Here is a 20,928-nt window from a genome sequence, read left to right on the forward strand (position 1 = left end):
ATAAACGCTTACCAATGAATGGCGGACACAGCTATTTACACGCTGGTCTTGCTCTGCCACGTAAGATTACTAGTAAATTCTTGGGCCGCCCAAGAGAGATTCTACAGAAAGGAGAGGTAAGAGTTGAGGCCATAAGGGCTTAACCTTATTGGGCCTAATATCATTCATATTCGACCGCTCTAAATGTTAGCGTCTTAAACGGGTTAGTAACAAACTTAAACCGTTTGGTTAGCAAAAGAACGTACCGGAACCCATGATTCATGAGGAAATTATAGCATTGTTTGATAGTTATACTTATATATATAGTGCGGCTAGTGCCCAGCATAGAGATAGGCTGCTGGTGGAATGCTCTTTCTCATAATGAATCTCTACATTCAAACCTATGCCTGAGTAGCACCGGCTTATGATAGGATCAGTAATTGATAGTGGGAGACAAAATATTTTCAAATTTTTATTTTATTTTATTGGCTTTTGATCATGAAATGGAATGATCCACAAAACGACATATTTCATAATTTATAAGTATATCTCGTTGGTGTGGAGTTAGAGATAAGTCAAAATAAAGACAATACCTATCGGTCTACTAAATATATTGTTAGTCGATGCAGAATCCAAAGGAACGTTAACTCACATTTCAAGAACTATTGAGAGGCAAATTCAACAATGTCGTTTAGATATTGGAAACAATATACTGTATTACTGTGTAGTAAGAAGTTTGGAAAAACCTGTAACTCGTAAAGACTATTTTCTTTAATATCCTATAAACTGTAATAACCAAAGAAAATAGCATTTACAAAATAACAATGTCGAAAGATTCAAATCCATGCTTGTCATGGTATAAATAATATGATGATCATCATCATAACATAGTAAAAGTACATAGCATTAGAAGGCCCTTTCTCAAACAAAAAAAGTACATAGCATTTATTGTAAACTGATCATCACAAACATAGTAAAAGTACATAGCATTTAATGTAAACTGATATGATGGCATCTTGTCGACATTTGTCCCCGCATTCCGACCGCCCCCACAAGGGAGTACGATTCTTAGACTTGTCTCCTCAAAGAAACTTCCAATCATAAACACAAAATATGTCCTCCATATTTTTCTTTGATTTCTGTTCCAAATATGCAGTGAATCGGATCTAATTATATCACACAATGGATCAACCCAATGGAGCAAACCTTGCGAGTTCTTGAGGGAAAAACGGACGGCTCCCCATTTGGCGAGCGTGATTCTCGTTGCTCACTCCTAGAAAATCCCGTGTTAAACCCATCTGTTGGGCCGGGTTTAGACCTGACCGGTTTGATTGAAATGGATTATCATTACCCACACTACTCGTGGTTACACCACTGGTAGGAGGAGCAAAATTGTGATTCTCTCTTGACACATTGGTGTTGAAGTTGTTGTTAAGTTGTTGTTGGATCATCATTGGAGAAGATGATCGAGGAGGAGGAGAAGCGGCGGATGAGGATGACGTCATTGTTGGGCCGGCAAATAAGGATGGAGCGGTGGTGGAGTTGCTTCTAGTGGATCCCATTTGTGCAGCTTTTTGTAAGAGTGCAGTGGCAGACATTGGAGATAGAGGCTTGTTTTGTTTGTTGTCGGCGGAGGAGGAGGAGAAGAGTGGGGAGAAAGAAGAGTCTTTCAGGGTTTGGTGTTGTTGGTGTGGTGATGGGAGTGAAGCTGAGGTTTGTTGTGATGTTGAGGATGCTGATAAGGTGAGATTAGGGTTTGTGGAAGTCGTGGGAATTTCAAATTGTTGGTTGTAGTGGTGGTCGGAGAAATCAGAGAGGAATGATGACGAAGACAAAGGGAAGAGGTGGTGGTTCCCGGTGGAGGCCATTTGTACCATTTGGGATGAACCTACGTACACGGAATTGATCATATAAATAGGGATGATAATGAAAGTGATCGATATTTTCATATATAATAGGAAATGACTTAGATGTGATTTACCTTGCGTATGCATTGCACTTAGTTCATGTCCAAACCCTAAACCAAATTGAGAGATAGCTGCATTAATGTCGGGATGATGAACTCCACGGTGGACAAATCCATGAGGAAGATTTGGATTATTCATAACATGTGAATCATTTGCAAAATTAAGACTCGTCGTCATCATCGTTGTTGTAGAGATCGCCGGATTATTACTAAGTGAGCTCATTCTCGCCCCTTCTTCTGTCAATGCGTCGCAGAACGCTCTGTGTGTGATGAAACTATCTTTCCTATAATAAAAAGCGTTTAGGGTTTGCTAATAAATTTAAATAACGAGATGTGATACTAATAATTAATTTAAGAAGCGAGACAAAGGTATTGATTATTAAACATAGCATTGAATTTGGAAAACATTAACAAAACAAAACATTCTTGGCCGGAGGAAGCATTTATTTCTCCCATGCAAACTCACTAGCTCAAGACATGAAGACAGAAACAAACACAAGACAAAGTTATTAAAATAGTAAAACATACTGCAATACTCATATCGTGTGAATAGGAGAAAAGAGTGAAGCCAAATAGACATGTACATATGCAAACACACAAAATAAAATAAGATGCTCATACCATCAAAATCTCATCGAATATCATACTCATAAAGTGTCAGCTTTTATCAAAATCTTAAACAAATTAAATCGTGTCCCCAAAAGTCAGAAACTCTTGAATTAATGGTCTGCGCTCTAATCAAACTTCCCAGCAATATCAAATCACAAGACATTGCACACACATTCATACCGACATTATAGCTATATATCATATACTCCATTTATACGTATATATTAATCAGTTCTTTTTTTCACACAAAAGACTGATGTACGAGTATTAATACTTAACTTCAACATCAACAATACCAAACGTTTTTCATCTCGTAGATAATTGATCAAATGTAATACCTGGAGAACAACGTGCCACAGTCGCACTTATACTCACGAGTTCCACAAGTTTTCGCGTGCGCCTTCCAATCAGATTGAACAGCATATTTCTTAGAACATTTTTCGCACTTATACTTCTTTTCCCCGTGCTTGCGGCTATAGTGTTTCTTGATTCCAGTTAGGTCTCCAAGGGCCCTAGAGGAATCGTGGTGAACACAAGTCTTGATAGGGCATATGTATACTTTCTTCTTTATCACCTCTTTGTTGGACCGTTGCTTCAGCTTCCATGGAAGGTTGTGGCCACGGCGATGGAGTTGTAAGTTCTGGTCCCTTTGAAACCCTTTGTTGCAGATCTCGCAGACGAATCTGTTTGTCGCCATGAGAGTTGTAGGCGATAGAGCTATGACATCCGCATCTGGATCTGTCCATATGTATAAATACGATGTCTCGTTATTTTGTGCAACACATATATATATATATAATTTGTTCTAATTTATCCAAAAAAATGTTCTAATGAATTCTACGATGTCATATAATAGATCACAAAAGAAACATATATGTAAAGCATCCGGATATAACCAAAATGGAATATATGCAAGATGCGTATATATGCATATATGTCAATATTGATCAGTTTGTGGTTATTTCAGAAAACATATATATATATATATATATATGTGCATTTTTTATTGGGTAAGTGTAATTTCAGTGGAAAGCAGACTTACAAAATTATATGCGCCTAGATATATAGATATGTATATGAGTATATTGTAGTGACTTGTAATAAAGGTGGTACCTGGGGTGCCTGGTTGATTTCTCTTCTTCTTGACTGATGAAGGATTTGGTTTAGCATTAGGGTTTGGGTTATAATTAGGATTAAGGTCAGGGATATGCTGCTGAAGATGATGAATATGCTGTTCTTGATGGACAAACCCTCCCATGGAAGATGAAACAGAAAATGGATCTTCTGGAATCATCTGCATACTTTTGTTTAGATGTAAACCAGAGCTAAAGAACAAGAAGTTGGTTTTGTTTTTTTTATAAAACCTTGCAAGAAAACAAGAAGGTGATCAGGAGATTTAGAACAGTATACAAACAAAAGAAAGAGTTAATTAGGGGATAACTTGTAGAGGGAGAACAAGAACAAGAGCATCTAAGTTTCTTATAGGTTTTAGGGCTTGGGAATGTTTGAATGTGCTTGACTCTTTGGTTATGCCAAATGACAAGAAAAGACCAAAGAAGATGAGGAAGAAAATTTCAAGACGCGGAAGTATATATATAAATTTATATAGAAAGAGGATTTGTTATAGATTTTTAAAGGGAACTAGTACAGGGATAAAAGTTCTTTTGGCTAAATAACGCTTAGAGATCTGGGAGTTGTTCTTATAGAGATCTACTTTTTTTTCTTTTGGTTTAGTCAATCTATGATTTTTTTCGAAAGGGAAAGTAATTGTTTTCAATTAATAATAGTAATTCTGAGAAAAGGCCAGTCTCTTCCTTTCTAGCAGTGATAGTAGGAATTTTCAGTTCCCTATCAAATAAAGTAATATGTGAGATGTCGAACCAATCTTATGTGATTTCAATGCACTGAGAATACAAATATGTGCTTAATCTAAGTGCAAACAGGTTTTGAATGATGATGTGAACTAGAACTATGCTAAAATGCAATAAAGGAACAAGCTTTCAATCAATCTAGGACAATAGGACTCATGGGGCTAGACATTTGATTTCAAGTGATTAAGATCCAATCTAAGGGTGGCAAACTTTCAATCAAAAGACTTCTTTAAGTCTAGAACACTGAAATAAGCAAGCTCTATGGTCAAGAAGAATGTTCATTTGCTTTGATCAACTAGACATCATAGGTCTTTGAGCCTAAAAGATCTAAGCAATCATTAAGGATGAGTCTATTAACTATCTAAGCTCCCTTAACACAATGGTCTTTGTATAAGGTAAGTTTAGAGCAAGCTCTACTTGGTTCAGACATTTCATCAAACACCTTGTGGGTGGGAAATGTATGAAATGTCTAGAGCTCTAGATTAAAGAGGCCAACTTTAATCTAGCATTAAAAGAAATAGACAAGCAAGGAAACAAGAGATCTAACACTAAACACTCTAGACCTTCACTTAATCACCCTAATCACACTAGCCCATAAATCCAAATGGTAACTACTCACTAATAGACATGAATAACCTAAAACCCATGGATGATTGAAGGTTAATCATGCTTAGTGGTCAAGATTGATCAATAATCACAAGAGATGGAGATGAAAAGGTTAATCATGCTTATATATATATATTTTTTTTATATTTAATTTTTCTTTTTTGAAGCTCAAGATTAAGTCTTTCACCAAAATAGCTAATGTGATTACAAAAAAAACAAGATATCCTAACCTTTAGGTCTAAAATGTATTTATACTAAGCTAAAACTCGAACTGGGTCAACCCAACAACCCTGGGCCGACCCAAATAAAAAATGGACCAAGTCTGTTTTAAGCTTCAGCCGCAGTCTCCTCAGGACCGCGAAATCAGCTTGTGAATCGCATGCCTAGGCCGCACTCGTCACATCCCGCGGTCGTCACTCGCGAAATCCTCTGGTTAGTTCGTCGAACTCTCGTCGCGGCCTGCCTTAGCCCGCGGTGGTTGCCTGCGGTCGTCATGGTTCGTCGCAGCCTCCATTTGCCCGCGAAGGTTCCCTGCTACCGTACCATTACTCACCATTTGGACGTTTCATGACTTCTTAAACTCCAAAATCTGATTAGTACTTTCAAACCTGAAAACACATAAACACCATGCAATGCAACCTAGACAAACCTAAATACTATCTTAAATAATTAAAATGAATGCAAAATGGATGGTTAAAACGATGAAATACACAAGATATCACGCAGTTACATAGACACACGTGCATGTGTACATCTATAGTGTGTTTAAAAGTGAGAAAATATAAATGTTAAAAGGGATCTATATATAAAAATCTTCGTTAATATGTACGTGCTATGTTCTGGATCTACATATAAATTTAACTGCACACAGTTTCAACTCCTATTTATTATAAAAAGAAGAGTTTATACACCCAAGAAATTGTATTTGGCAAAGGAAAATGTTATGTTCCAAGAACAAAGCATATAGGTAGCTGTAAAAAGTTCCCGTTTCTAAAAGGGAGCACTATCTTTGACTCCAAAAAGTTTTAGGAACTCAAAAAGGCCTTTTTGTAATTTGTATTTCCTTTCAACTATATAAACATTTTTAACTGGAAATACAAAGTGATTTTAGGTCTTTTCTAAAAAATATATTTAGGTTAGGACGTAATTAAGTGTACGCCCAAGTCAAAATGTGGCACTAAATCTAAGATCTATTCCCTACTGTCGCCAGTAAATTAGAACCTTTAGTTATGCTATGTTAGCCGGAATGACTACATAGACTCTTGTTAGTTACTAGTTAGAAGTAGAACATGGTTCATACCTGGTTTCTTTTTGCTATTTGTTTGAGCATAAAAGAGTACAGATTACAGTCTGAAATATATTGAAAATCAGATTCAAAAATATTGATCATGCGCGTGGACAAAATAAAACTATTTGATTTCTTGAGTGGACTATAAAAATTCCTCTTCTAACTTGAAGTTTGATCTTCCTTTTCTTCTTTTGGTTGTGATGTCGAGGAAGTGGGAAGAAAAGGGAATTGCCTTTAAGGAGATATAGATCGGAAGAAATGATTAAGGCATAATTACAGAGTTGGACCAAACATAGCATGTTGCAATGTTGTTTTGTAATGTGATAGAGAGAGAGAGGATCTTTGGCATTTCCCGATGAGACGATAGGACAGTCCGTGACGCCTGTCTCTCTGTCTGTGGGACCCTTTCTTTGAGCTATGATTCTCATGCACATTGCTATCTTCTATTATCAATATATCATATCATCCATTTTATCAGTCGTATATCTAGAAGTGTACGAGCATCATGGTGACAATGCATGATAAGTGTCACTTGCAGTCATGAGATTTGGACCCAAATCTAATATAGCGATGGGTTTCTAGGATTTGCTTAGACAGTTTTCTGTCTGAAGAAGAAGATTGCTCAGTCTGGTTTAAACATTTGATATATCATTCAGGATATATTACAATTTTTTTTTTGAATTTTGACATTTTGTATTATTGATTTATTACATGAATTAGATTTTATAATTTTGACGACCGAAAATAAATTTATAAATAAACGTTGAATATATTATAAAGTGAATATAATGTGATGGATTGATACATATATTTTCGTGTCATTTAAACATCCAAAATGTGCTGGAAAATTTAAACATCGAATGTTGTTGGTAAATGTATATATGATTTGGAAGTTATATTTATTTTATTTAATTTGTTTCGAAAGGCACATGTAAGTTTCAGATTATGAACACATATTGCGAGTTCCACTAACTACTACAACTACCACGATGCATCATAAGCCTTCATTTTGAATATTTAGTCTCGGAATGTAACCTAAAATGAACAAGTAGTACAATAATTATACATATCTTCGAGATTACATTATAAAAACTTCATAAACAATGCAACCCAACCTTTCTTTTGGCTTTTTGTGTTTGCCTTCTTTTGGTCCATTGGATGCTTTCATATTCCCTTCTCGGTATCCAATGTTTGTATACGATTATTATCATATGATTTAGTGTTATCATACAGTGAAACCTCTATAAATTAATAATGTTGGAACTACACCAAAAATAATTGTTTTTATTAATTTATAAAAAATATTAATTTATCGAAATATTAATTGAACCAAAACTCAATTTGGAACTATGAAATTCTATTAATTTATAGAAATATTAATTTATAGATTATTAATTTATAGATGTTATACTGTAGTTTATATACGTCTATACAAAGTTAATTATTTTGGTGATCAGCCGTAAATTCTGAACTTCAGATTAAAGTCCAATCTGTGTAAATAGTTTGGTTTTGTATTATCTGATTCTTGATTTAATTCATTTGGAAACTTGCCTTTCCAACATTAATTGATGAAGATCGAACGTAAACTAGGAATATAATATAAATCATATGTATCGCGATGTATAAAATGTCTACATAGATTTTTATATAAGGTAGTAAAAAGAGAGAGAATGTATTTGTATATACACAGAACATTACAAAATTCGCGTTAGTATTGTGTATATATTTCATATATATAAAAGAGAGTTGAATCTCTCCTGCTGACACATCAGCGTCCACGTCATAAATTAGAAGTCTCACGAGTTGACACATCAGATACGCACCGTATTACTTAAACTTTGTTCTCTCGAAATGGGCTTCGCAGTAGGCTTCGTCCAGAGCAAATGAAATGCTCTTCGGCACTAGGCCCATCGACACTGTTCTACGGAGTCCCTAAACAGATGTTCTCCTTCGTGTTCTTCGTCTGTTTTCATTTGGCGCTGAGACTTTCTAGATTCTGTAACGGTGTTTGTGGTTTAATCTTAAATCGTATTTATTCTCCATCCCACTACGAATCAACCTATTGCGCTCTTCGTCTGCTAGATCCTTATATATATAAACCTTCGATGCGTCGTTTCCGGCAAAATCTATAATCTTCCGGAGATCGCGATCTCTTCATCTCTCTGAAAAAGGCAGCGTCTTGTGGGGTTAGCAAGCTATTCGTCGGCGAGCAGGTGAGGCCAGCGACCATTGGCATTACCCGGAGCAACCACAACTTCAAGCTTTCTGACTATACAATGTCCATACGCTTATGGGTATTCTCAAACCTTGGATATATTATCAAATATATAAGATACTCCAATTTTTTTTTTCTTTTCCAGCTTTAAAATACTCCAAATTTTGTGAGGCTCATAATCCGTTTGTGGAATATAATTATTTATTTTATGGTTATAGTTTAACTTGCAAATGTATGATTATAAATACAAACAAAAGTAATTTAAAAATATATATTATATTTTAACTATGTTTTCGCAAATGAAATTTCTATAAGTTCTATATGTATTAATGCTTTTAAAAATATTAATAAACTTCAATATAACTATAAATCACTGTTATAGAATAACTTACAAAATCCAATCAAATGACATAGAAGATTAATCTTATTTCTTCTAAGAATAGGAATAGATGAAGTAGAATAAAAAAACTTATATGATGTATAAATCTTTATAATTACACATTGTGAATGATATAGATGATATAAAAGGGAAAAACATTGACATTTTAAACTAAATATTTATACTATACATATATAGATATAATTATGTTTAAATATTTTAAAAATATATAACTGGTCCGGATCCGGATATACATGCCTAAAATTTCAGTATCCAGATCTTAATGTTTTTAATTTGTATATTAGCCGTTGAAATTATTTTATAGTTCACATCCCGCCCGTAGGGCGGGCCGGCCCTAGTATTTCATATAAAGACTCCACTTGTATCTTGTTAATTATTACTTTTGGTAACCATTCTATTTGAATATTGTGCCGGTCTTGTTATAAAAGTCACCCAGTCAATACTCATACCTTAGACGTAACGTCATTATTATATTAGTATTAGTATTAGTATTGATATATATACTAATTTACAATAATAATTGATAAATAACATGGCTGCAAAAGTGGTTTCTCGTGAAAAACTGAGAATATAGGTTATTAAGATTACTCATTTATAGATTTAGTCCAGTCAAATAAACGCTTGCCAAGATATCTGAAATATTTGTCGCCACAATATCTTTTTTTTTTTTCCATCAAAGATTCATTTCATTAGAACCGGTTCAACGTTTCAAATTTACAACACAATCTCTCTTCTAACCAACAACCTCTGTTTGGACACAAACCAAACAATATCTAAATAATTCAAACATATTAATTGTATGAATCCTGAGACAATATATTACTTTCAGGATACGAGAACAAAAAATTCATGAGTCTATGCTACTGTAAAATCGGCGATGCATTTCGAACTTGGTACCTTGAGAAATGAAGAAATCATCAAAATTCTTTCAATTTTTTAGTTACTTAGTTTGAACTTAGAACATAAAGGGCCGACATGATTCTTTAATTAAACCGACCCACTTTGAAAAAAAAACACTAGAAAATTCAATTTGGGTTGAATTGAAGAAACAAATTAATAGGCTCTGGTTGATAATCCATTAACATCATAATCTTCTTAGTAACTGGGATTTTGATTTGTATTTAACCATTGAATGACCGATGACGTTTTTACTAGTATGCAATTCCGCAAAAAGCGTATCGATAGTTCTGTGTACGTTGATCGAATTTCCATGCATTCATTTGTTTAACTACCATGGCAGAGTTTAACGTTTACATTAAGTTTCTGTCACTTAAAATTTTTTATGTTTCTATTCTGAAGAACTTATCATTTTCTATACATTAGAACCAGGAACACAATTCACACCCTTCTTCCTCCGGAACTAACCGCGAGATAAAACATTCGCTTTTGCGCCAAAATGGGTTTCAGCCCAAGTCCATAACATTTTTTTCCTACCCCAAGTCCATAACATATAACGTAGCTTTCAACATTATAACTTAAGTAGAATCTTCATAGTCTTTCTTTTGAATAGCTCTAATGTTTTTGAAAAAGTATGGATAAATACAATGCTTTATCGTAGCATATTCCAGTTTGGGAACATTATCACCTACACCAACCAAAAGTAAAATTATAAGCTCAAAAGAATTAGCAAGATATCTAAAACTTGGTTCTTTTTCAGAGAGACCTAAAACTCTAATTGACCGCAATAAATATAAGTCAAGAGAGACATAAATACTTCATATTAGATCCTTTTTTTTTTTGCTACCAACTAAATAATTAATAGGTACTATATCTGGGGACATAGAGAGATATACACTGAGACAAAACACACACATGACACATCAACACGAGCTGGTGTGAAAAAGAGTGGCTGCGTTGTGAACTTGTGGTTTAGTTAGAGATAATGATTTAAGAATTGAAATATTCTTTTGTATGTTGATTTATAAATATCCATAGGAACTTCCCTTCGAGAATCTTTAAAGAAAACGGACACACCATGCAACATAAAAAAAGGAAGTCAAACAAAAAAATCGTGTGCCATGATACTTTCCAACGTTGTATCGTATATATTCTTTTGTTACATTAAAGCTAACCAGCGAAGCTTTTTGTACTCTACTATATACTCGTATCAAACTGTTCCCATTTACTAATCTCTAATCACTTTATTTAGGTTAATAAACTCTTTTTGTTTAAGTTGGTTGTACCGACTTGTAAAAGCAATCGACATGAAAATAAATTAATGTGGCACTAATAATTAGCAAAAAAAAAATCAAAACAAGTAGTACTTCGATCATAAGATTACTACAAGACTTTTTGATGAGTTTTTCAGACAAAAGCAAGCACGCGCCTGCACGTGAGGATCTTCTCCATCACTGTTTATAAGGCCACGTGTCGCTCAGTCAGATCCACATGTCTTCTTCCCTTCCGCCTTTTATTTCCACTCTCTTCTGTCTTCTTCCGTCTCCCTCTGTCTGATTCGGTGATTTGTCATCGTCTCCTCTGTATGATTGTATCAGTGAATCCAACCAACTCCCCAAAACCTTCTTCACTTCCTCAGATTCAGTGAAGGAATCCAAATGAAAAATATCTAAACAAATGTTGAAACTCCCACCACCGAGATTCCTCTCTGTCTACTCCACTCTCATCCACATTCTCGCTTCCTTCCTCTGCTCCTCCTCCGACGTCAGAGGCGACTTCCCGGCGACAAGATTCGATCTCGGCACCTTGTCTCTCTCCACCCTCAAGCTCCTCGGCGACGCTCATCTCAACAACGGAACCATAAAGCTCACCCGCGAGCTCCCCGTCCCGACTTCCACCGCCGGAAAAGCACTCTACGGAAAACCGATCCGATTCCGCCACCCGGAGACCCGATCTCCGGTGAGCTTCTCCACTTACTTCTCGTTCTCCGTGACGAACCTCAACCCTTCCTCGATCGGCGGCGGATTGGCTTTCCTGATCTCCCCCGACGGAGAGCACATCGGATCCGCCGGCGGGTTTCTCGGGTTAACCGGAGGATCCGGATCCGGTTCGGCGGGTTTTGTCGCGGTGGAGTTCGACACGCTGATGGACGTGGAATTCAAAGACGTAAACGGGAACCACGTGGGGCTGGATCTAAACGACGTCGTTTCTGCCGCGGTGGCGGATCTGGGAAACGTCGATATCGATCTCAAGAGCGGGAACTCCGTGAACTCGTGGATCACTTACGATGGATCGGGCCGGGTTTTAACGGTCTACGTCTCTTACTCGAACGTTAAACCGAAATCGCCGGTTTTGTCGGTTCCGCTAAATCTCGACCGGTACGTCAGCGATTCGATGTTCGTCGGATTCTCCGGTTCGACGCAAGGGAGCACTGAGATTCACAGCATCGACTGGTGGAGCTTCGCTTCCTCCTTCGATTCACCGGAATCTGAATCTTCTCCACCGCCGTTGTCTGATTCTCCATCGCCGACTTCGCCGCCACCCTCCGTACCGATCGCTCGGATAAAACCGGCAAACGATGTATCTTCTCCTTGCCGTAACAAACTCTGTAAAAAATCCCCCGCCGCCGTCGCCGGAGTAGTAACCGCCGGCGCGTTTTTCTTGGCGCTATTCGCCGGAGCGATGATCTGGCTCTACTCCAAGAAGATCAAATACACTCGGAAGAGCGAGTCCTTCTCATCGGAGATCATGAAATCGCCGAGGGAGTTCACTTACAAGGAGCTGAAGCTAGCCACCGACAGCTTCAGCGCGTCAAGAGTCATCGGAAACGGAGCGTTCGGCACCGTCTACAGAGGTATCTTACCAGGCTCCGGCGAGATCATCGCGGTCAAAAGATGCAGCCACGTCTCTCAGGGAAACACCGAGTTCTTGTCGGAGCTATCTTTGATCGGAACGCTCCGTCATCGGAACCTTCTCCGTCTCCAAGGCTACTGCAGAGAGAAGGGAGAGATTCTGTTGATTTACGACCTCATGCCTAACGGATCTCTCGACAAGGCGTTGCACGAGTCTCCGACAACGTTACCGTGGCCTCACCGGAGGAAAATACTCCTCGGAGTCGCTTCAGCTTTGGCTTATTTGCATCAGGAGTGCGAGAATCAGATCATTCACCGTGATGTTAAAACGAGTAATGTGATGCTCGACGCGAGTTTTAATCCTAAGCTAGGCGATTTCGGACTCGCTAGGCAGACGGAGCACGATAAATCGCCGGACGCGACGGCTGCCGCCGGTACGATGGGGTATTTAGCGCCGGAGTATTTGCTCACCGGTCGAGCGACAGAGAAAACCGACGTTTTCAGCTACGGAGCAGTTGTTTTGGAAGTAACAACAGGTAGAAGGCCCATAACCCGAGCCGAGGCTAATCCCGGTTTGAGACCCGGTTTCAAAACCGGTTCGAGTTTGGTTGATTGGGTTTGGGGTTTGTATAGGGAAGGGAGGCTTTTGACGGCGGTGGACGAGCGGTTGAGCGACGGAGAGTTGAACCCGGAGGAGGTGAATCGGGTATTGATGGTGGGCCTTGCTTGTTCACAACCCGACCCGGTGACCCGGCCTAGTATGAGGACTGTGGTCCAGATTCTGGTTGGGGAAGCTGATGTGCCGGTGGTTCCGGTGGCGAGACCGTCGCCGTCGCTGAGCTTTAGTACGTCAGAGTTATTGCTTACCTTACAAGACAGTGCGTCGGACTGTAATGAAGCATTGGCTCCGGTCTCGACGACTTCTTGTTCCTCGTCGGAACATGACATCTTCATTGTCGGCAAGGATCGATCGGTTTAATACTTTATTTAAATTATTAATTATACATGATTATAAATTCGGAGCACAATTTTACCGGTAAACAATACTAATTTTGAAAACGGTAGATTTGTAAAATGTAAATTTCCGATTTGATTTAATAATTTTTAGTTTTGGAACCTCAAGACTTCAGTTTGTGATGTATATAAAATAATTCAAATTTGAAAGCACTGGAGACTTGGAGTTGTGTTAATTAATTTACTTGTTCAACTCGGATGGTAAGTTTGGTGAATGTCGCTTTCTTTACTTTGAATTTGATATAGTTTATACTGTCCGATAATATATTTTCAGTTTGGTCCCAAGTCTATACAAAAAGTGTGAGCAGAGAAAAAACTGTATAACATTGTTTAGTTGTTAACAAAAACTGTTTAACCTATAGTTTTGGCCTTATGGAGTTAATATAGATCACTGTTATCACAAAAATGTGTGCGAGGACAGGACACAAAAAATTGTTTTACCACAGCATACTTGGCTTGCTAATCGCGGTGTTTGACTAAGAGTGGCTTGAATTTTGGCATTTAACAATTAATTGCATGTAGTTCAAATCCAAGTTCACGGCTAGTTTAGGTTAATTTTTATATTAAAAAGAAGTCATACAAATTAGCTCGAAATGTCGCTTGCAAAAGTAATATCTAATGATACGAAAAAGAACAAGAGATTGGAGTAGAAGCATGGCAAGGTCTAGACAAACTATAGATATAATATGCTGGAATATGGTAGATGGTCGTAATCATAAAAGAAGACGTATGCTAAATGGGAATCTTACTGATTTCTTAAATCAATCAATATACTAATAGATATAACAATAAATCAAATAAAAACTTTAAACTAACCTTTTTTGAGTGGTGAGGCATTGGTCTTTGCACTAGTTAAGCAGGTGTGATTTATTAATGCGTTGCATAGTTGGGGAATCCAAGTCAACTAGTTCATGTAACTACTTTTTGGATATAAGAAATGCCTACCACGAGGTTTGACAAGACCTAATTTGGACTATTGGGTTTTAGAGCTCGACCCAAATGTGAAGTATCTAAATTTTAATACAATAGATAATTGGGCCACGAAAACAATGTTTTTTTGCAAATTGGGCCATTGAAAAATCTGATGTTCGTAAACTCGTTTGTAAATTAGCATCCTTTTCTCTTTTTTTGTACTAAAAACTAGTGTTTTATGAGTTTTACTTAAGAGTCAGGCATGTCTATAACATGTGTTAAAATGTCGCCAACATCTGTCATTTGTAGACCTAATAAATCCATTCAAGTGTCATAATCATTCATTACAGATTAATCATGCTCCGAAGCTTTTTCTTTTGTTGCTATAAATTGTAAATATCATAAATGAAAGGTTTGGTTTACAAAGGCAAATCTAGAACTTGCAACATCTTGGAAAAAAGGAGTGAAAGAACAAGGTGAAGCAAAAATAAGAGAGACACGGCTTGGTTATGAATCTTGTGATAAATCATACACATAGTCAAATTTTGAAATGAAATGATTGAGATCGTGGTTAAATGGTGGATCTCATGGATTCAATGTCTGATAGATAAGTCGATATGATCACATTTACTCAATTCTAGCTTTAATATCATATACTAAAGATCTTGTATAAAAGACAACAAAAATCGTCGCCAGACTCCAGTGAGAAGTTTTTATCTAGACATCCTTCACCAGTTAACGAATGCTTGGAGAGGATATAATACGGTGTCATGCCATTTGATTACGATATTAAAAGTGGGTGCAAAAATAGAATGTATCCTATACTATATGTTTCTTTTGGTTGATGCCTATTAAAAATGGTTACTTGTAAACCAACATCCAATTCATATATAAAGAACGAAAGAAAAAATACCTAAGTGTATATATATCATTTTCTCATATTTACTCCTAATTTTCCCCATGGTCAGCCACAATCGAATAGACAATGATCCAAAGATATGAGAATGACAGTGATATTCATATGCATGGCGACACTGACGCATTAACAAGATTTAATTTGAATCTTCTTCCAAGAGATTCAGACCGAAAAATATAAAAACGTAACGCTACGTCGGTACATGGAAAAAAGGAAAGAAAATACTGGACATTATATGTCTCGTTGATCATATGATAAAATATGTATTAATATATAAATAATGGTGTACCGCATCATTAATCTTATCACATACTCATCATATACTTCCTCTTGAAACTGAAGCTTCTGAGACCCTCCTTTCTCCTTAAGAAAAAGTCACTCTCTAGTCTAAGAAATGATAAGAGAGAGAGAGAGTTTATCAGTCTTTATGCATAAATATATTTACGAGTAATTACTAAAGGTAGAAAGAATCATACTCTGCCCTCCAACATGAGCACTGGCGGATCCAGCGGTGGAGGTTTTATGGTGGATGAAAGGTGGCTTGCGGTGCGAGGTTTCCGGCGAAGGTCTAGAGTTATGTGTCTCTGGCCCCCTGTAATCGATCTCGTACACCTCCGAATCCGTATTTTCCGATCCTTAGTTATGTGTTAAAGTACAATGAATCAAGAGATACATATGTTAATGATCATCCTAACTAATAATTGTCTGAAAAACAAAGAGCAAACATACCTATAGCGACCAAGCAAGGCACAACAAGGAGAAGGTACATGAGAAAAATCACGACGGTCGACTTCATTTTAATTACTTATAAACAGTTATGAACTTTTGAGTGTTTTTGTTTTGAGTGGTAATACTTGGAATACATGATAGCCTTATTTATAATAGCATGGACAGATTAAAACACACGTGTCTTGTCTTCATTTATATTTAATTTGCCAGTATTTTCTTGTAATATTTATTCTGTTCTATAAGGATTTATTATCGTAAGCTTAATCTTTTTGGCTAACCAATTTTCAGATCAGCATGCAAACGGGCGATTTTATTCAATTGTTAACGAATATAATATTTTCTACATACTCATCTAAATTAATTATGTTTATAACTTTCTTATTATTGAATAATGGTATGCGACTAGTATTTTATATGCATGATTTTTTTCAACTGATTAAAATGCTTGAACATGTGTATGCTCCTGTCCTGACGTCCGTGCCCGTATAAACAGGCAAGACATTATGGACGGTTTAAAGAGGGCGACGTTATTAATTATTTTATCACGACGATACATTATAAACTGGAATATAAAATCGTTTGAATAGGGAGAACAACCTAAAAATATAAATAAGAAATAAGAGAAGACAAGTTTTTTTTTTGCTAAGAGAAGACAAGTTCATGTGTAAGGGACAATACTTGCTTTATATCTCATGGCTTCCAAGCTGAACTCGTGTTCCAATCTATTCATTCCTTTTTGTTTTTGCAGGAACACGTATTAATAATGAACAATAGTGCTATCTAACCATTCATTTCTAAGAGTTTGTCTAAAACTATCATCAGGGCCGTCTTTTAGCACGTGCAAGTGGAGCGGTCGAACAGGGTCCAAAATTTTAGAGGGTCCATTATTTTTTTTTATTTTTTTTACTAATAGTTATAAATTTAAAATCATATTTTTATAAAATCAGAATGACTATTTTAATTTAGTTTTCGTATTTATAACCAATAAATATAAACTACAATCTTTTTTTATATAACCAACTAAAAATGCAATAAATTAGGAAGTAATTATTATTTATATCAATTATATATTATGGAAAGTAATAAATAGTTGGTGTGTGTTAGAATATTCAGTGGTAGTATTAAAAGTCAATATTCTAATTGATTATGTTTAGGAAACAATTATCAATTAGTGACTATAAATACGGAGAACAAAATATATTTCTTCACCATTTTTAATTAAAAATAGCAAACACAAAGAAAATAAAGCTAGCTTGACAAAAAAAAGAGTGACTTGTTCAATCAAGAGTATATAGCTTACTATTCCGATTTTTTTACTTTATTATATTTATAGATTATGATTTCTGATCGTGAATATAATAAACGTAAAAAACTGAAAAAGTTAAAAAAATGATCAAATTTGATGATTTGATCGATGATTTTGCATTAAAAATGCTAAATAATCAAATTTAGTGATTTGATCAATGATTTTTCATTAATAACAAAAAATTAGTGTTATTTAGATTATAAATAATTAAATTAATTAGTGTTATTTAGATTAAAAATAATCAAATTAATGTATTTATTTTATATTATAATGGTATTTTGTAAAAAAAACAAAATTATTTCAGATTATTAAAAGAAGTCTTATTTTCTTTTTTGAACAGGGTCTGTGAAAAGTTTGAGACGGCCCTGACTATCATTGCATAAGGAAAATGGAAAATACTCGTAACTTACGTAGTGTATATTGTGTGTATATATATATATATATATAATTATATACTTTGTTATTTATTGACGCCATACAAAGTTGACATGTATTTTCTGTTATTTTGGCGGTGATATAAAAAACGTATCCCCTATATATTTTGGAGAAATCGCTGGTATGAAGTCGATATACGTAATTGAGTTTAATGAAAAAATTGAATGAAAAGATGTTAATGTTATAAGCTTCATCTATCCCCACTTCTTACAACTGTACATTGATGTACTCTCTACCTTTCCATTAATTTCAAGTCGGTCGATGATGGATCGTGTACCCCAAATATATTAATTAGGAGCAATATTAATACATTCTTCATACATTAATACTTGTATGCATATATTTGCAGAATGAATTAAACGCCATGCAAATTATACCTATTTACAAAATATGCCAGAGGAGCGTCATAGAAATTAAAAATAAATATTATTTACCTTTTTATATACTATATGTGTTAGAACTCCATAAATATTCTTTTGTCTAAAATCTTCATAAACCATAAATTGTAATGGGTCCATATCTATCTCTACAGCTATTTCATGGCTGTGTTTTCTTAGGCGTCTCCTTTCACTTTCACATCCACCCATCTTTTAATGTTTCTTCGATTAATCCTCCATTGGATGTTTGGATTTATACTACATCCATTATATATCATGCATATATGTAATTGTATTAAAAACTTAAATACCTTTTAGGCTTTTGCATGTTGGGTCTCAATTGGTCTCAGTATTTTAAAGAGCCCTACAATATGTAAGCCCATCTATAAGTTGGGCCAGAAGATGCTCCTATCTCACACATAAATGAAGCTTTGTGTAAAGGTTGGATTCATACTTAACAAGTTGACTGAATACAGGAAACCGTTTTGTTTTATTTGAAAAGAAAAACAAACACATTGGAGCATTGGTACTTTTTTTTCTTTATGAAAAATATTAAAAATTAGTTTGTAACTGTAATATTTCGTTTCATTTTTAGAAACCCAAAAAAAAAGAAACCCGTAAATGTATGCTTCTTTTTGCTGAAGTAAAATAAAATATGATAGATAATGTAAGTCTAAAAAAAAACGATTGATGTGACGAATTGAGGTGACGAATTGAGGTGGATCCGGTGGAGGCTCCTCCAAATCGGAGCTCCGAGGGATTGATGTGTATCGATGGTGAAGATACGGTGGCTTTCAGTGACGGTGACGGTCAGGTGGAGGCAATAGCAGAGCGTCTTGTGCTGACGGAGATGGTTTCTCCCATGGGCTGGCTTCCTGGACGCGTGAACCGACAACTGACTTGAAGTTTCTGTGTGGTGGGCCGATGTGCCGTATGGTTGTATCTGTGTTTGGTCTGAAGACTAAGTCATGAGTGAAGTCCGAGTCTTTAGGAGTTGTTCAATAAGTTAGTTGCGATCATTATGGATCTGCTGATTTGTAGGAAGTTGTTGCTTTGAATTTATTTTCGATCATAAGGTCTATATAAGACCATCGTTGTATTACTCTGTTTCTTAACACAGAGCTTTTAAATCATTTCAGTAAAAGGCATTATTCAGTCGATTGTGTTCTCTTGATCCATCATTAACAAGTGGTATCAGAGCCTGCAATCCGAACCTGTGGTGAGAAGAAGAGATGGGTGAAAAAGACTTCAAGATTCCGAAGTTTGACGGAGACTACGAGCATTGGGCTATGCTCATGGAGAATCTGTTGAGATCCAAAGAATGGTGGGAGCTTGTGGAAACAGGCATGATGCAGACCGACAGAAACGTGATCATGACCGGTGCTCAGCGAACGGAACTTGCAGAACAGAAGCTCAAAGATCTGAAGGTGAAGAACTATCTTTTTGCTTCCATTGACAAGACGATACTAAAAACGATTGTGAAGAAGGAGACGGCTAAGGACATCTGGGACTCTATGAAGAACAAGTACCAGGGGAACAAGAGAGTTCAGAGTTCGCAGCTACAGAGAATGAGAAGAAACTTTGAAGTTTTGGAGATGAAGGATGGAGACTCAATCACTGAGTACTTCTCAAGAGTAATGGTGGTAGCAAACGACATGAGAAACTTGGGAGAGGACATACCTGACGCCAAGGTAGTTGAGAAGATACTTCGAACTCTGGTGGAGAAGTACACTTATGTGGTGTGTGCTATTGAAGAGTCGAAAGATATCACTGAGATGACTGTGGATGAGCTGCAGAGCTCACTGCTCGTTCATGAGCAAAACCTGAGCAAACATGCGAGTGAGGAGCAAGTGCTCAAGGTAGAAGGAGGAAGAGGTCGTGGTGGATACTCTCAAGGAAGAAACTCTTACCGTGGTGGAAGAGGAGGACGAGGCAGAGGCAGTTCCAGCTTCAATAAGGATAATGTTGAATGCTACAGATGTCACAAGATGGGTCACTTCAAGAGTGAATGTCCCACATGGGAAAGGAACGCAAACTATGCAGAAATGGAGGAGGATTTACTTGATGGCTCAGAGTGATCCGGTGAAGCCAGAAGAGAAGCAAGTCTGGTATCTTGACTCTGGTTGCAGCAACCACATGTGCGGTGTGAAGGAGTGGTTCATAGACTTCGATGGGAGCTACCAACATCAAGTCAAACTTGGAGATGATAGGAGAATGCAAGTTGAAGGAAAAGGGAACTTGAGGCTGGAGATTGATGGTAAATTCCAGATAATTACATCCGTGTACTATGTGCCAGGGCTCAAGAACAACCTGATGAGTGTTGGTCAGCTACAGCAGAAGGGGTTGAGAATAGTGATTGATGATGATGTGTGTGAGGTGTGGCACAAGCAGCAGAAGAGGATGATCATGAAGTCAGCAATGTCAAGGAACAGAATGTTCATAGTTCATGCAAAAGAAGCGAGAGAAGGAGCTGGGGAAGCTCAAAACCTGATGACTGTTATTGGAGATGCAGAGGAGATGTGGCATTGCAGATTTGGACACCTTAGTCACGACAAC

The 20,928-nt window shown here is 36.5% G+C and overlaps 3 protein-coding genes across 3 annotated transcripts; 1 reads left to right on the forward strand and 2 right to left on the reverse strand.

The window, feature by feature from the left end:
- Positions 1-806: 806 nt before the first annotated feature.
- On the reverse strand, positions 807-4,347 carry LOC108844364 (zinc finger protein JACKDAW). The gene is made up of 4 exons (XM_018617608.2): positions 3,668-4,347; positions 2,893-3,292; positions 1,961-2,229; positions 807-1,867 (listed from the first exon to the last, which is right to left on the reverse strand). Exons 1-4 carry the CDS (start codon positions 3,852-3,854, stop codon positions 1,167-1,169), a joined length of 1,557 nt encoding a protein of 518 aa, XP_018473110.1. The 5' UTR covers positions 3,855-4,347; the 3' UTR covers positions 807-1,166.
- Positions 4,348-11,287: 6,940 nt separating this feature from the next.
- Positions 11,288-13,892, forward strand: LOC108847912 (L-type lectin-domain containing receptor kinase VIII.2). Its single transcript, XM_018621281.2, has one exon. The coding sequence runs from the start codon at positions 11,509-11,511 to the stop codon at positions 13,660-13,662; it is 2,154 nt and encodes a 717-aa protein (XP_018476783.2). The 5' UTR covers positions 11,288-11,508; the 3' UTR covers positions 13,663-13,892.
- A 1,714-nt stretch (positions 13,893-15,606) lies between these two features.
- Positions 15,607-16,414, reverse strand: LOC108846124 (uncharacterized). The gene is made up of 3 exons (XM_018619333.2): positions 16,255-16,414; positions 16,002-16,160; positions 15,607-15,912 (listed from the first exon to the last, which is right to left on the reverse strand). The coding sequence occupies exons 1-3, from the start codon at positions 16,319-16,321 to the stop codon at positions 15,908-15,910; spliced, it is 231 nt and encodes a 76-aa protein (XP_018474835.1). The 5' UTR covers positions 16,322-16,414; the 3' UTR covers positions 15,607-15,907.
- Between the last annotated feature and the right edge of the window lie 4,514 nt (positions 16,415-20,928).

This window comes from Raphanus sativus, chromosome 3 (genome assembly GCF_000801105.2).
Source record: "Raphanus sativus cultivar WK10039 chromosome 3, ASM80110v3, whole genome shotgun sequence".
Classification (NCBI taxonomy): domain Eukaryota; kingdom Viridiplantae; phylum Streptophyta; class Magnoliopsida; order Brassicales; family Brassicaceae; genus Raphanus; species Raphanus sativus.